The sequence below is a fragment of the Syzygium oleosum genome, unplaced genomic scaffold (assembly GCF_021117445.2).
Source record: "Syzygium oleosum isolate NSW1041296 unplaced genomic scaffold, Sole_v2.1 Sole_v2.14, whole genome shotgun sequence".
In the NCBI taxonomy this organism is placed as follows: domain Eukaryota; kingdom Viridiplantae; phylum Streptophyta; class Magnoliopsida; order Myrtales; family Myrtaceae; genus Syzygium; species Syzygium oleosum.
The window spans coordinates 9,332,565-9,350,019 of NW_026607498.1; the positions used below are offsets into that span (position 1 = coordinate 9,332,565).

General features: G+C 37.2%; 1 protein-coding gene across 1 annotated transcript; it reads right to left on the reverse strand.

Annotated features, from left to right (window-relative positions):
- Window positions 1-2,348: 2,348 nt before the first annotated feature.
- Window positions 2,349-6,200, reverse strand: LOC115662644 (transcription factor GLABRA 3-like). The gene is made up of 8 exons (XM_030584753.2): window positions 5,662-6,200; window positions 4,862-5,122; window positions 4,617-4,713; window positions 4,439-4,453; window positions 4,201-4,257; window positions 3,294-4,091; window positions 2,751-3,188; window positions 2,349-2,547 (listed from the first exon to the last, which is right to left on the reverse strand). The coding sequence occupies exons 1-8, from the start codon at window positions 5,784-5,786 to the stop codon at window positions 2,476-2,478; spliced, it is 1,863 nt and encodes a 620-aa protein (XP_030440613.2). The 5' UTR covers window positions 5,787-6,200; the 3' UTR covers window positions 2,349-2,475.
- Window positions 6,201-17,455: the final 11,255 nt, after the last annotated feature.

Consider the following 17,455-nt stretch of genomic DNA (forward strand, 5'->3'; position numbering starts at 1 on the left):
ATAAGGTGCGAGATATTGAGCTAGAGCAATTAATCCTTGGTGGTGTGGCTAAAACATTGGCTTTCTTGATCTCTACTGCCCTGCCCTCCTTTTGATTGATGATTTACCTTTTTCGAACTTGCTAGATTCGACTAGTGTCCTTTTGATTGAACAATTATGTTGCCGACGGAACATACTTCACCTTTCATATGTCACTGTTTTGATATGGTGGGGCACGAGTGATATTTCTGGGAGATTCGTTTAGAAAGTTAATATAGAAAGTTTCATGGGTATGCTTTTTTCTACTTCTTAATCATTGTGGGAAATAAAATTCAGAAGAACGTAAATTTTGTAAATTTTACATATACTGACACTATAATCTCTCTGCCTTGCTTACTCCCAACTGCTTCTGTTTATTGATGGCGGCGTCCATAAATGCTTCGTCTCTGATGTGTATTGCACAGTATATTTTTGGTAAATGCTTCTTGTGTGAAGCAGAAATTCTCTTTCCCAGATCTTTTTAGTAGCTGTAGCAAGTACTGTGAAGGGATCTAGTAGAGACCATGTTCTTGATTGTATGATTTACTAAAGGGAACTGTCAAATGAACCAGTAATTGGAGTTCCAGAAAGCAGGAACTGGTCTGTGATTGGAGTCATATTGATTTTGTGAGATTGCTGCACATTTGACGGCGTGATGACATAGGGACTAAGAATAAACGATAAAATCACCCGACTAAATTTAAATTTTGGATGTGCATAATGATGGACACGAGGAAGAACTTTAATCAAACCAGGCGCTGCTATAGTACCAAAATATTTACTTCAACCCCATCAAGATGGTGCTTGTTCATCTTTTTCCATACCTGGGTCTTGATTATGTCTGTTGGAGGTTTTTAACCACTTCAAGCAGATCTTTGCATAAAGCAAGAACACTATACTTTACTGTCCAATTAAAGGAAGGGGGGAGTTTATTTTATAATATCACCAGCCTAATCGTCTTTAGATTTGGTGGTATCTATCTCCAATGCATTCGCCTTTGTCTTTGGTTTGTCCTTTTGTCGATGTTGGCGTCCTTCTCCGCTTTTTTTTTTTTTGCTTAAAGAAAGCAAACTTGCATTACTTTATAAAGATTTTAAGATGGGACATCATTCTTTGGCCTCTGTTAAAGCATGGGTTCAGTGAGATTTCAATATGACTGGCTGAAAAGGTTGATACTACAATATGTGGTTTATCAAGGGAAAAAGTCACAAAAAATACCTACCAAACTATGTTCACTATAATACATTTACCCTAAACTTTTTCTTGTGATATAAAATACCCAATAGGTATAATACATTTACCCTCCGTCAATATTCCGTCTAATGATTATGTCACGTGGACGCCATGTCAAAACCGTTTATTTTCCGATATCTATATAAGCAGATTTTTAAGAGTGTTCATTGGCGGAACTTTGACAGAGAGCAAATGTGTCACACTTATATAAGTTTAAAATTTTTGGTGTCATAGAAAAAGTTAGGGTAAATATGTTATAGTGGATATAATTTGAGGTTTTTGGTGGACTTTGCCCATTTATTAACTAATAAATCTTGTAAGGAGCATCTTTCTCACCTTCCCATAAAGCCTCCATTATAATATTTGACCTCCTTCACTTCAACCTGGTCTTGATGGTTTTTCCACAGTTTCTGTCTCTTCTCTAATTAACTTCTACTTTTTTCCTTTGTTTTGAGGTGATTTGGGTTTCTGATTATTTCACCTTTTCAAGGAAGACGCATACCACAAGTAAGTAATTTTCTCAGTAATTTCGGTTCTCAAATGAGTTAGCCAGGCAGGAGTGGAGCAGAACAGTCCCCTAAGATGGGTAACAAAGTTTCATGTCTGAAACTTTTTATACTTGTTTTTGCTAGGCTAGGGTTGCATGTTCTTTTGCCAAAAGGGAGCCTAAGCTTTGGGAGGGCCTCCATGGCTTATCTATTTAGTATACATGGACGATGGACTTCACGGATGCGTTCCTTATTTTAATGTGTCGGTGCATGCACGCCTCGTTATTCTCTGAAAATTTTACATCACGGTAATCCCATAATCCAGACGAGGATCGAGATTGAGCCTTCTAAGGATCCGCTCTGGTTCATTATATATATTTGTTGACAGTCCCCTAGGCCGAGTGACAAATTTTCATGACTGAAATTTTTTGTACTTTTTTTTACTAGACTAGGGTTGCGTGTACTTTTTCAATTAATTAGCTAATGCTTGAAGTGCTTCCTCCTCCAAGTTTCCTCAAAATATATCAGTAAAAGCTCATTAGAAGGAATAGACCCTGATCTGAGATAGGCACAAATCTTCATTCTGACCCTGAAAGAATGAAATCGATATTTCCGAAAAATTTATTCTCCATTTATTAGAGTATCCTATCAGGAAGAACATCAGTAATGACTTCTCAAAATGATTATGGTTAACTTGTCAAGCTATCCTAAGGATATATCAGTCAGTAAATGATCTTCAGCATTTCTGAGCGACTCCCCAAAGCGCTTGTTTGATCGCTGCAGCTGTTGTTTTTGTTCTTGTTGATCTCTGCAACCGCAAGAAAATAATAGAAAATGTTAATCCTTGCGGGCGAATCAATGATTTATTTTGCTACCTGTCTTATTATACTGGCATTATCTGGACTAAACATGAAAGTACATAATATATCACAATCCAATCCCGCTCAATTTCTTAGTCGAGCTAATTTCTGTAACTTCATAAGGAAAATGCAATTTAACCTGAGTCTATACCTTGGATTGAACGGTCACAGAAAGAATACCGTCGCTGCTCGATGACTGAACTGAGTGAGAATCCAAACTGAAATGGCTCAAAGCTTCAATTATCTCTATCATTACTCCTTCCTTCCAAAGACACCTCATCTCAATTAGCACGTCTTCATCATTCACACGAACACTTAAATAATCAATTGGACCATCTCTAAGATAACTGGTATCTGTTTCTGTCGCGTCACAGTTGTGAGCTTTCCTTTTTGTAGCTACTGGCCGCTTGCTGAGACCCTTCCGAGGACTGCAGCAGTTATCAGATGTCCTCTCTGTACTTTCTTGGGGTTTTCCTCCAGAGATTGCTAATAATTCGTTTGACGACCTGCTCAACTCCAACTCTTCCACCCTTCTCTGAAGCTCCTTCACGTACTCGATTGTGTCATCTAGTATCAATACTTTGTCAGCCTGGATTATGCGATTCCGCAATATTCATTTGAATGTTAGCTAGTGCCAATAGAATGATGAAGGGATCATTGTTTTCCCACGTTGAAGGCATATAAATATACATACCTTGTTTACTGATGGGATGATCGAGTAAAGAACAGAAAACTGATCGTTTATCTTTTCCCTTTGCCTAATTCCAGATAGTGTATGGTCTGGACCGAGTTCATCTTTCAAAGCCATCCACATCCCATCTCCCTTGCAACTTACTCTGCAAAAGTTGAGCATGCTCCTCGCATGCAGCTGAGGTACTTCAAGCAAGATCTTCTTCAGCAACTTCTGTGGAACGCATTTTTCTCTCTGCCATTTGAGTTGTCCTTTCTTCCAACCAATGAAACTTGACACTGGTTCACCCCATTCACAATGTGGTCCTGATCTTAATCCGTTGGAGGTTTTCAAGATAGATGAAAGCATGGTCTGGTAGTGCAAAACGTCACCTCGAAGGTCTACCCTGTTTAGTTCTTCGTTATTGCATTCTTGAAGGTTTTCTGGCCAATGATCGTTGGACTTCTCAATATTAGGAATTGAAATGGATGTTCCAGTTTCTAAGAAGGATTGCGAAATAGAATCTCTGGAATTTCCGGATTGATGGATGTGGTAACTAAGCTCATCATTCTTGATCTGCCAACTTTGTATTCGGGAAGCAACCCCATTTAATTCTCCAATAACACACGAGTCATCAAGTTGTTGGTTGGGATCAAGCCCATTCGAACTGGTATTAAGTGAAGTTATTCCTTCCTCTGCTTCTACTGAAATCATTATGCTTTCTTCAGTAGTATCTCTAGCATAAGGGTCGGATCTCTTCAAGTCTGAAGACTTTAAGAGGGAGGTTTTGACATATCGAATGAGATTACGATCTTCCAAAACCTTCCAAAGCATTTGAAAAGGAAAAATAAGGAAACTTGGTATAGATTTCCTCTGCATTTGCAACTTCAAAATACTGGAGAAACCATAATGGAGGGTTGCGACATTATACCAGTTCGGTTGTGCCAAGCTCAATGATGCCATCCAAAAACAGGAAGCACACAACAGTCTGAAAAGCGAGAAAGAGGATACAAGGAGAGTTATCTAGTCAAGAAGAGACTTTGAAACTGTCCAAATTACAAAGCAGTGATTCTTCTTTCGTGTTGGAATCATTTCATTGTCGATGGTGAGGAATCTAAGTGAAAGCAATCAAAAGTTAGCTGGTAACATTTTGTGAACAGATATAATACCTGGATTGATGCGCTCTGGAGAATGTGGTTGTTGAATCCCCATATTACAGAACAATATCAGCACAGTAAGCAAATGTCAGATTTGACCGTCCATCATAACTTATAAGTGCATAGGGTCATCAAATAATGGCAAACTTTTAACAATTAACATTGCTTCTCAAGTAAGATCATCACCAACCTTAGCAAGCAGAGACCGACTGAACACTTCGCTATCTGCACAGTGTGCATTGGATAGCCAAATCATTTGACCAGTTGCTAAACTTTGTCCGGGCAAACTGCAGGTTAATGAAGTGAAGAACCATTGTTTGCGAACTGGTGAGTACTGAACATAAGCTGCTTTTACAAATTGGAATAGGAAAGAGAAAAAGGCATAACATGGCACAGAGTGGTTTAAGTAACACTACTTGTAAGAAAGGAATTTACCATTGCCCAATGTTGAAGATGAAGGACATACAAACCAAGTAATACCATTCTGTATCGGCAAGATCTTCTGGGGATAACGCAACTGAAGGCCTTCTACGAGTTTGTGGATTGGATTCAATGCCCGAGAGGGATTCATATAGTTCTCTTAGCTGCTCACTTCTATGCAAATCCATATGGTCTCCTCCATTGAGTTCTATAGCTTGTGTCGTCCTCCTGGTTTTTATGTCACCATTATAATACCCGCCACCCCATTCCAGTACCCTGCACGAAACTCAATTTTTTTCAGCTAGAAGAAACATGACGAGCCTCAAACCAATTCACTTCTCATATCTCAAGGCAAGCCGACGCATAGGAAGATTTTATTCTTGTAGGCATGACAATCCCAATTATGAACAGAAATTCAAGAAGCTAAGTGGCATACGAAGAATCTAAACAAGCTAATATGAATACCAAATAAGGAAAAACCAAGCTGATATGACTATAGGAATGCAACTCTATAATTGAAAAGAGAAAAAGCCGGCTGTTGGAATCAATGACCATTGCATTACAGATCCAATGCTCTAACCTCAGAGTCAAGCGGGCAAGCAATAATATTCAAATTTATCATCATTGTTAGTTTTTATTTATGTTAATCCTAAACTAGACCTACTAACTGCATTGACACTCTGAAACTCAGGAGAACAAGCAGCCTTTTTTTTTTTTGGGTCACTAGGAGAACAAGCAACCTTAGATAGAAGCCTATGCAGAAAAATATTTTACAACAAATATGTACAAGAACAGAGATGTGGCCATTAGTATACCCTGGTTGTGCAGCTGAAATTGACCAGAAGATTGCATAGCTCCATTGGATATTCCTCACAGCAAGAGCAAGCTGTTCCTTCAAGTGCTCCCTAATTGTCCCCTGGTTTTGGACTCCAGTTGACATTTCCAAAATTTCTTCTCGACACACGCAAACAAAAAGAAAAAGAAAAAAGAATGAATACGAAATTCCCAATCAATGCAGTTACACTTGTTCTTCCGTCTCCTTCACTCTCAACACCGAAACCATCGTTTTTCACTTCTTTCTTTTGCCCTTCATTCTATGCAAATTATGTTTCTCACAGTTACCAAAAAAGCGTATAATTAGCTCAGATTGTCTAATGATGTACCAGAAAAAAGACGACACAGGTGGGGTTTATCATCCATGGAGCACAAACAACATAGGTAGCTTCCAAAAGCTGAGCTCAGTTACTAAATTCCAAGCACAGAATGTTTTTATTTTTGTTGCATATTTCTAAATCAAGAATTGGATAGGAAGAAAAAAGAAGAAGCATGTAACCACCGATTGTTTACTAACATATATCGAACAACAAAGAAAAGAAAAAAAAAGAAGGAAAAGAAAAGAAAAAAGAGAAACGAAACTAAATCTTCTTACAGTATAATTTTTGGAAACAAGATCTCATGCCGAGTTATGAGGCCCCAGCATATTCCACATACTCAAGATAAGGCGGAGCCATTAATGGTGGCAGAGCAGCAGGGAGAAGCCGTACTGACCCCCATTGTAAATTTCCTTTTATTTTTATAAAAAGTAATGGTTGAACTGAAGATCGTTTAGCCTCTGGAGTTCATGAATTCTAAGAACCAAGTTGAGAACCGACCAGAGAACCATTCTTCACGAGGAAAATAAAAAGAGAAAAGGCAAGAGAATAGAACTGAAACACTTGGGTCCTACAAAGAGACCCCCCTGTCACTCACTACCTTTCTTTCTTTTGATGCTGGTTTTGCCAATCTTTTTCACCGCCCAAACACGACAAAGAGAAAAAGCAAACTCATGAGAGAGAGAGAGAGATTCAAAAAGTTAGAACAGAAGTGAACACAATTCACGTTGCGCTTACATGTTGAAGCTTGAAGTTACCACAGTCTCAGCTCTCTCACTTCCAGTCTTGAATCAATGTGATACTGATTTTCTTTTCAGAGAGAGAGAGAGAGAGGGAGAGAATGGAGGTGGTGCGACCAACGGGGAAGAGTGGTCTCATGAGCATTTAAGCATTTGCAGAGTCGTGACAGTTTTATTTTTAATTTTTTCTCGGGTCATCTAACTTTTAGTTTTAGATCGACTACGTATGATCCGGTCGCATCTGCTGGATTTTGGGGTTGGGTAGTGGGATTTGGTAGGTTATAATAAGCAACAGACCAAAAATAGTCATTAAATTGGTCGCGCAGATCGAGAGAATATTGCGTATGGCCGTTCACTAAGTCCAAAATCCGCTTGATAATATTCTCCTAACTCAAGTCATGTATAAGATTGGACTTAAATTAAGGGCATGCTTGTTTGGGAGATAGAATTTTTCACAAATTAGTTTTGTGGACTTTTACGTGTTTGGTTTGCTGAAAATGATCGGTTAATGAAAAATCATTTACGGTCAAAGAAAATATATATGCTTAAAGTTAAGAAAATGAATTCCCTAACCGAAATCAGAGAAAACGTTTTTCTAGAAAACGGTTTCCCAAAAAATATTTTCCTTTATTATGAAAATTTTCCCGAAATAAGCATACCCTAAATGCAAATGAGAGTGAAAAAACTGAGTTTCCATAGAAGTATACGTGACAATTTTCACATATAGATGTGGTGAAAAATCCTAAGCCCTAATTTGAGTTAAATTACGTAAGAAAATCCCACCTAAAAAACTTAAACAAATAAATAAAAGAAGATTACATATACATAACATATTTAAGTTAAGTCGATCCTCAGACATGCATGACTTGGCTCATTTTAATAAAATAGGCAACGCCCTCCTATTTTATGTGTGTCAGTTATTGTGAGCTCACCGCGCGCAATGAGTTCGAGAGAAAAGCGTCGGGATTCGAACTACTTGACCTGTGCTTCGATACCAAAAAAGTTTCAATCTAAAAGCTTAAGTCAATAGGTCGAATGTGTCCATCTATTACGAACTTAGTCTAGTGAGTTCTATTACTTCTTTAAGCCTTCGTATAGTCGAGTGAGTTCGTAATCTGAATTTTTCTGCCGTGCAACTCGGGTTTCTCAAGATTCAAAAGTTTCAAATTTAGTAACGAAACAATTTAGTGGGTCAAAACTCATCAGCAATGGAGTCAAATTATTGCACTAAAATAATCTATACCGATTACCCCACTCACTGTGGGAACTAGCCGCCGGCATTTTTACGAAACATCTGATGGATTAAATAAAGAATACAAGAAGATGATTTTACTGTTTTTTTTCAAGTGCAACCGAATCACTCTCAGTCTCCATGCTCTTCCCAATCCTTACCATTTCTAATATGGCACAAGGAGATAGATGCCAGATTAAAAACTTTGAAGGGTCTATGATGATAACAAAATCTTCTGGAAGGTGGACGAGATTGCTTTTATAACGATCTCTTTGCACCGATAATATATGCTCTAATTTTTCGAGAAAATAACCCTCGAAGAAAGCTATGGGACTTCGAAATGGTCAAAAGTCGTTTGGACGATAATTGGCTCGACCTGTCCCCTGACGTCTTCGACCATCCTTGTCCTAAGGAATAATGAGACACACGGTTGGAGTAACGAAATTGGCAACTGGTTTTGGGGGAATTGGTCATACATATCGCGAACGCCGTTGCATCATCACTAGTGCCCTCTAGGGTCTGGACAAAAAATTAGTAATTTCGTTTTGACCAGCTCGAAGTTAATTGCTCACGAAGTTTCCGCATTGGAGACGTCATGAGCAGCTTGTTTAAGACCGATTATGGAGCGTTATTAGTTTATTGCACATGTACGTGCAGGAATAGTTCCATAAAAAAATTTCATGGAGCCCATGAAATAAACGATACGTACAACATATATACCTTCCTCATGATCTATCTACTTGTAATCCGTCAATCATAGGCCTATCAGAAGAAGCGAATATACCCATCATGGATAATAAAGAAAGTGTAGCAACAAATGTACGACAATTACCATTTAACGATTATTACTATTCCCGCAAGAGAGTAAGGGTTTTCATGGCACGTACTGCTCAACGATCACCATTTTCTCAATTTCTATCAGCCAGGGGTTCTCTAAAAAATTTCCAACATTGTGTAGGATAATTTAAGAAAAGGAAGTGATTTGACACCAGTTTTTTTATTTTGTGCAATAGCACAGGAAAAGGCGTTAGAATCAACCCGAAGTCAAGAAAGTTGTCCAAAAAGTTCTAAACCTATTATACTTTTATTAATTCAGTTCTAAACATTTCAATTTTGCCAATTGAGTCCATCTAGTCAATTTTGATCGGAAATCGATGACGGGGAATCCTACGTAGTGTAGCTAGCGCTGACGTGGGCAATTTTTAATAATATTTTAATATTTTATAATTAATTAATTAATTTTTTCTTTTCTCTCTCTTTTCCTTCTTCACTTTTGTTACTGTGGCTGGAGGTCGGTGAGGGTTTCAGGGCCCTCATTGGCCGCGGGGGAGGCCATCATGGCTGTGGGCGACCAACCTCACCCACGGTCGCGCGATGGCCTCCCCCAACCGGGCACGGCCGAGTGAGGCAGTCTCGGCCCTCACCAGCGACTAGCAAGGGCTTGATGACCCTCACCCAGTGGCCGGCGAGGGCCCGGCGACCCTCGCTGGCCATAATAAGAAAGCAGTGAAGAAGGAAAAGAGAAAGAAAAGAAAAAAAAGGAAAAATAAATAAATAATTCTAAAAAATATTATAATAGTATAATATTATTAAAAATTGTTTACGTCAGCGCCAACCGCATCACGTAAGACGGCCAGTGTCCATGTCAAATTGACTGGATGGACTTAATTGGCAAAACGTGAAAATGTTTATGACTCAATTAGCAAAATGTTTAGAGCTGAATTGGCAAAAGTGCAATATGCCCGAAGTTAGTCATGACTCGTGAGAAGCCCGAGGAAATATTTTTCTCCTTTCCTCTTGTGACGAGATTATGAAGATTTTTGCTCCTATATTTTCAGCAATTCAATCATGCACAAGCACATCTCACATATCCTCTGCCACAAACTTTAGCCAAAAACAGAGAGAAAAAGTTTGATTGAATGTCACATTGTATCAGATAAAAGGGCAAGGGAAAAAAAAGGGCACAAAATTTTACACGTAATCACTCTCTTGTGAAATTATTCTATGAATTCACATGTGATATTTATTTTATTTTATTTTGGGCACCATCTCGGAGAGATACTCGGCGTAATAGACGGAGGCATGCAATAGGACTAAGTGGCAGTTCAACTAGACCCCAAGCTATTGACAATTCCGGTGAATGATAGACCGTAAGTGGTTAGTACTTTCACCTTCTTGCTTGCCCATACAACACCAAGCGGGTAGGCCGATGATGACTAGTAAAAACTTGGGTTCTTTTCACGTATGGAGTTTTTTTCACGTATGGAGTTAGCTGTGCAGACAATTGATCACCCTGTTGTTTTTGACACACTCGTGTGTAGGAAAGAGTCCAAAACAGAATTACAGACGCTTATATGACAGATTCGCCTAGCTTGTTATATCCACTTTTTCCATAGCATCATTGATATGGTCTTGATAAGTAATCTATAGAGGTAGATTCTTGCAAGTCCCCTTAAAAGTCTACAGAAATGGAGACGTGACCCTTAGTTCAGATGCTGTAAGGTGCACCGCATGTTTTAGCTTGAGATTTAGGGTTCGTACGTAGGAGTAGGTTGTGGCCCAAAATCGGTGGGATATGATAAAGCCCGGTGTACATTAGATGAAAGCATTTCAGTACATGACTAGTTTCAAACGTGAAATCTCTCTCTATCTGGGGTTTTGAATGTTTGGACTTTAATACATATGGTTGGTCGGCGTATATTAGAGTCGCTTTCGAATATTCGGTTTTTATGAGGTCGGTTTAAATTAACGGGAGAATGTGATAGGGCCAGCGAGTGCGCAAGCATTTATCTAATTCGGATAGATCGTGCAACTCTGTAATAATAATTATCTGTCATACACGAACAATAATGATCTTCACACATATTACCTTGAAACAAACCTAAAAATCAACAAAACATCACAATCGAAAACATGAAATATTACTCGCTTGAGAGGTTGAGATCTCACCGCAAGAATTATTGGACGGTGCAGATTCACTTTTCTTTTCTTTTTCTTTTTTTCCATTTTTCTCCTTTTCCCCCCTTTCGACATTTTTTTCCTAAACAAAATGAAGTATAGACAAACGGTCTTGATCTCTCACGAGTGATGAAATATCATATAAGTAGTCGAGATGTCGTGTTCTTATGTGATGTAAGCATTGATGCTTTTTATTCACTTCGTACATACATTGATATGCATTTTATCGTCTTCTACTTGAAAGCTCCAACCTTTTTGTATCTTTCGTTATTTCAATTTTTGTATCTTCTCAAAAAATGAAATCTATTTGTTCCTATCGTTTCGATACAAAAAGAAAAAAAGTGGGCCTCAATTCACCTGGACGAATCTGCTGTTCCATTTCCTAGAAAAGCATATCTTTTTTCCCTTCCGTACTAATAGATCTATGAAAGAGTTGGTAAGTGTAAAAGAACTATTCGTAAAAAGAAATTACCATTCACCTAATTTTCGACAACTTAGTAGTGACCTAATGACACTTTTATGAAATTGCGAACTCTTTTTGACAAATTTTAAATTACCAACGTTCCTTATTTTTTACCAACTTTTATTGCGTTACTTGTCAACGCTTTAAACTTATCAACTCTTATAGGAATTTGTCAATCTTGTCTGAACAAATTTTTTTTTCGATTAAATTACCAACTTATTTTGAGCTAACAACTTCCATAATATCATAAAAAAATCCCAAAATGGTAAATTCGTGCCACACTTATCCCAACTTTATCCCAAGAGTTTGGTAGATATGTCATGGATGTATCAGTTTAAGATTTTTTGTTATATAAAAATTAGTTTGGAATAAATATGGTATGGGTGTACCGGTTGGGATTCTTGGTGACAAAAAAAAATTAGTTTTGGTTAAATGTGGCACCTGTATATCACTTTGAGATTTTTTGTCGTATTAGCTTGTACCAGTTTAAGATTTTTTGTGGTATTAGCCCATTTTTTATTATCATCTCTTTTTGTCATTTACCAACTTTTATTTGTCATTTCTTACATACCTTAATATGAAGTTACCAATTTTTATTTGCGAGACTTCATAACTTTTCACCCATTAGAGTACTGACTAGTTTTAGTTTACCATTTGAGTTACTTACCTGTGTCCATTTTTTTTCCCTGAATTTTCTAACTTTTCTATTGAGTTAACCATTGTTATTTTCCTTACATGCCAACTGTAAAATTTACCAATCGTAATTAGAGTAATTACCAATTTTTCTTCAATCAAGTTACCGATTAGTGTTGCAGTGCCAACTTTTATTGAGTTAGTTAACAAAGTTTATTTTTTTTTTCTAAGTTATCAAGTTCTCTTATCTCCGCTGCTAAAAAAAGTTCTCTTATCTCTGACAAAAAAGGCTTATGTTGTCATAAACCAATTTTATTTTAGGGTTAATACCACGAAAAACCCAAAACTGATACACTTATGATAAATTTACCACAAATTAATTTTTTTATCACCAAAAATCCCAAACTGGTACACATATGACAAATTACCCCAAACTAATTTTTTGATTAAAAAACCCCAAATTGGTACATTTGTGACAAATTTACCCCCCATTAGTTTCCGTTAAATTTAATTAATACCACAAAAAATCACAAATTGGTACACCTATGATAAACAGAGGGTAAAACCCAAAAATAGTACATTTGTCAACTGCCGCGTGTTATTTAACAAAGCAATTTGACTGGAAAATTTACCGAAAACTAACGGAGGGTAAAGTTGTCACTGGTGTACCAGTTTGGGGTTTTTGGCGGTCAAAAAATTAGTTTAGAGTAAATTTATCACAGGTGTACCAGTTTGAGGTTTTTCGTGGTATTAATCCTTTATTATTACCTTTTTAAACAACGGCTTAAACTTACAATCGAGCTATTACATAAAAGTACCAATATTCATTTGTGTGACTTACCAACTTTTCTCCTATTAAGTTACTAATTAGTTTTGGATTGCTAGCTCTCATTTGAATTACTACCGATGTTTACTTATTTATTGACTTAAATTGACCAATGAGTCATCACTTTTTTTTTGCCTTAGTTATTGAGTTCTTTTACCAACTCTTTTTAAAAATTACCAACCTTAGTTAGAGTGATTTCTAACTTTTCGCCAAGAAAGTTCTTACATAATTTTGCGTTACTAACTCTTATTTGAGTTAGTTATCAATGTTAATTTGGCCATTGTCAATTTCTCTTATATTTGATAGAAAAAAGAAACTTCTCTCATTATTTACTAACTTTTATTTACCTTTCATATCAAATGCTTATATTTACAAAGTATAATATGAAATTACCAACCTTTATTTGTATGACTTACCAACTTTTCTCCAGTTAAGTTACTAACTAGTTTTGAGTTATCAATTCTCATTGGAGTTGCTTACTAACGTTTATTTATTTATTCTTAAATTTACCAATGAGTTATCACTTGTTCTTGCCTTGCGTACTAATCTTTTTAATTAACAAACTTTTTTTGTTAGAAATTACAAGCCTCAATTAGAGTGATTACGAACTTTTCTCCACTTAAGTTATAACTAATTTTGCGTTGTTAGATCTTAGTTACTTCCATTTTCTTAGTTTTTTAATTACCAACTTCTTTTATCTCTATAATTTTTTTCTTTTTCCAACTTTCATATACATTTCTTTATCAATGTCTTAAATTTTACAAATTATTACATAAAATTACCGACATTTGTTTATGTGACTTACTAACTTTTCTCCAATTAAGTTACCAATTAGGTTTGGGTTACTAACTCTCATTTGAGTTGCTCACCAACTTTTTATTTATTTTTGCTCATTTGCCCAATTTTTGTGTTGAGTTATGATTTCATTCGCCTTATGTATCAATCATTTCTACAATTAAGCTGCCAACTAGTTTTGTTAAGTAACTTTTATCTAAGTTAGTTATTGATATTTTTCTTCTTCTTTTTTAAATTGCCAACTTTCTCTTATCTCTAACCAAAAAAAAATCATCTTATCTTTTACCAACTTTTATCATTCTTACAACACACTACAATTATAAGCTACCATGTGAAATTACCAACATTTATTTAAGCGGCTTTAACCAAAATTTTTACTAGTAAAGATACCAAATAGAAAAGTTGATAAGTTAAGAAAAAACAAATAAACATTAGTAACTTTTGAAAGTTGGTAGCTCAAAACTAGTTGGTTACTTAATTGGGAAAAATTGATGTATAAATCAATTAAATTAAAGTTGTTAATTTCATATAACAGTTTGTAAATTTAAGACGCAGTTGAGAAAGGTAATTTAAAGTTGATAAAGATAAGAAAAGTTCGTAATTAAAAGGAAAAAAAAAGCTTCATATATAACTTAAATGATAGTTTGTAACTAATTTTCTAGTTGGTAATTTAATCGGAGAAAAATTGATAAGTTACCGTAATTAAGGTCAATAATTTGTAAAAAGAGTTGGTAAATTTAAGGCTTTGCATATAAATGTAAATAAAAATTTGTAATCAATAAGACAGAATTAAATTTACCCATCTCACAGGTTTTTCCTAGAAGACATGGACATCGCCTATAAATTGATAAAAAAGACACAATAGCAGAGCTAAATTCGTCTATGTTTAATTTGGTTTCACATCGACAACAAAGACAACAGGAGGACTTGACTCATTGTAGTATCATTGATCTACATTTTCGTCTGATGATGCACTTAATTATTTTTAAATCCGCCACCCAATCATCTAATCAGACTGGCAATATGTTTCCTGGGAACATTCTCCCGCATACGATAAACCAGACCTTTCAGCCGGCCATTCTGAACCACATTCTGCGTCTTTAATAGTAACACGCAGCTCGTCGAGGCTATTTCTAGGTTCCAATCGAATCCCGCTGAGCCAGTGCACTTTTCAGTTTGAGGCTCACCACGGCGATTGTCACTTCGCTACCGGAGTTTGGTGCCCGCACCACTTTTTTCAGTTTTAATCAAAGCCGAGCGGCGAGAATGATGGATGAAGATGTTGACCTGCCTGTTGCGGCTCCACATGGTGCTTTTGAGTTCACAGGCAGTAAACAGATGTGCAACAAATTATGTGTGACGGACCAGGCGGCGGCGCGCGGGGAGGAGGGATGGCGGTGCGTCTGCACCTTGGTCCTCGGATGTGTGCAGGGAAGGGAGGGGGAGCCTCTCTTGTCCCACATCGCCTAGGGGGAAGTCCTAAACTGGCTTATAAGGCTTGGGGTTCTATATTTGGTAATGCGTTTTAAAGCTGTGAGGGTCAGTGGGCTTAAAGCGGATAATATTACATAGTGTAGACCCGAGGTATTACATTATGAACATCCAGCATGACAAGCTTTGGAAGACATGAAGATCAGCCTCAATCATCCACATCCCCATTAGTTCTAGTCTTGATGATCTCTCTGCTCAAACCCTTTTCAGCTTCAGCTGCACACTTTGACAACACATCTTTCAATTTCCCATCCTTTGGCTCTGAGACCCTCAAGCTCTTAAACTTTCGGAGGAATGCCTCTGTGCCGTCTCCTTACCTACATCTCAGCCTCTGCCAACCGAACCAGAGCCTCAACCGCATCAGCGGCCGACCTATGTATTCCAGGAAAGTGCACCATTGGGACGAGGCCACGAGGAATGAGGCGGATTTCACTGCCGGGGTTATGTTCAGCATCGACTCTCAACATAGAAATGATTCTGGCGACGGACTGACCTTCTTTGTTGTTCCTTGGGGCTTGAGCATGCCGGGCGGCTTGGAAGGAGGCCAGCTAGGTCTTTCGAAGGACTCGCCTGTGGCTTTCGAGGGCGGCCCTCACCTGGGCAAGGGTCTCGTCGACTTCGCTTGTGGCTTTCAAGGGCGGCCTCGCCTAGAGCAAAGGTTGCCTCGCCGGCCGCTAGCGAGGACAGGCCTTGCCTATGGCCGGTGATGGTGGCCCTCGCCAGATCGGGCAAGGGCGACCTTCGCCCAACCCTTTTCGAGCATCACCGGTGGCCGGCGACCACTGAAGAACAAACTAGAAAAAGAAAAAAAAGAAAGAAAAAAGGAAGAAAAAAGAAAAAAAAATGGAAAAAATTCAAGAAAAGGTAAATGATGAAAATGCTCTTGACCATCCGAAAGTCAAGCCCTTCCTTGAAATTGACATAGCCACTTTGGGCTTTTATTTGAAACAAGATCCACTTTAGACCTTTATGTGAGAAAATGAGAGCACTTCATGCCCTTATTTAAAACATTGTCTACTTCGGACCCTTATTTGGAATTCTCTTTTTTTTTTATTGTTGCATTGAAACAATATATATGGCAAGTGAAACTTTTTATTTTTCCCTTGAAAACCGGTTAAGCAAGTAGTTCGGTTCCATTGTCGTTGCTCAATGACAAACAAATTAATTTTTAGAAGGAGAGGATGAAACTAGCATATATTACTTAGTTTTCCTTTAAAGTGACAAACTATGATTATATATCTATAAAATGGAAAATTATGATTAGATATTTAGATAAGCGGGTCATACTTAAGTATCCAACAAAAATTCGTCGCGTTACTATACAATTTATTATTTTCAGGGATTTGGTGTATGCATTTGAGTCATTTGACATTTCATATGTGCAATTCATTTATCGTAAATATAAGTTTTATGTCATCCTTTCTTAGAGGATGATCGCCAATTCCTATAAAAGTAATGTTGCGGACTCATTTTATTGGAAAAAGTTGAGGGATAATGATGGTACAATCACTCGAATTTTTACCTGTTTTACAATTGAGCATCTCAACTCTTTTCTTCTGTGTAATCAAATAGCTCAACTTTTTCAATGTTGGACATTAAAGATGTCCCTTTATATCAAGGATGGAAAATGTCTACGTGGACACTAACGCCGTTAAATAGCCATTAATCATCAATATTGGCGTCGAATGTCACCCTTTGAGATGATTCCACATCAATAGATACATATTGGGCAGCTGAAATCATCCAAGTCAACACACACACTCTCTCCCCTTATCGCTCGATTCCTAAATGGAGATGCTATATTTTTTTGCTAAGTAAGCGAGCCACGTCACCAATTTTTCTTAACGTTTGCCAAGTAAACGAGTCAGGCCAACAAAACCACATGACATGTGAATTTATTTAATGGAGGCCTCACATTGAGCCAAATTTAAAAGGTTGAGATACTTGATTGAACATAAAGTAATAGATAGACAGTCGACTTAAGAATAGGCAAAAATTCAGGTATTTACCGTGTCATTATTTAAAAAATTGAAAGGCGTGGACACTAAAAAATTATGTGGACCATCCAAAGGACATATGAGAATACTTTTCTTTTTCTCTTTTTGCCAAAGGCATACGAAACTACTTAAAACATGCATTTATAATCTTTTGAACTGCCATCTTTTCGACCAAAAAAAAAAATTGCCACCTTCATTTCTGTATAATATTGCGGCTCGTCCCGTTCGCAAGATGGCGAACATAACCATTTTATTGTTTAGTCTCTTCTCAATAATTATTTCACCGCTTGGTTTTCAGAATTTTAGGAGTAGCTATTCCCTGTT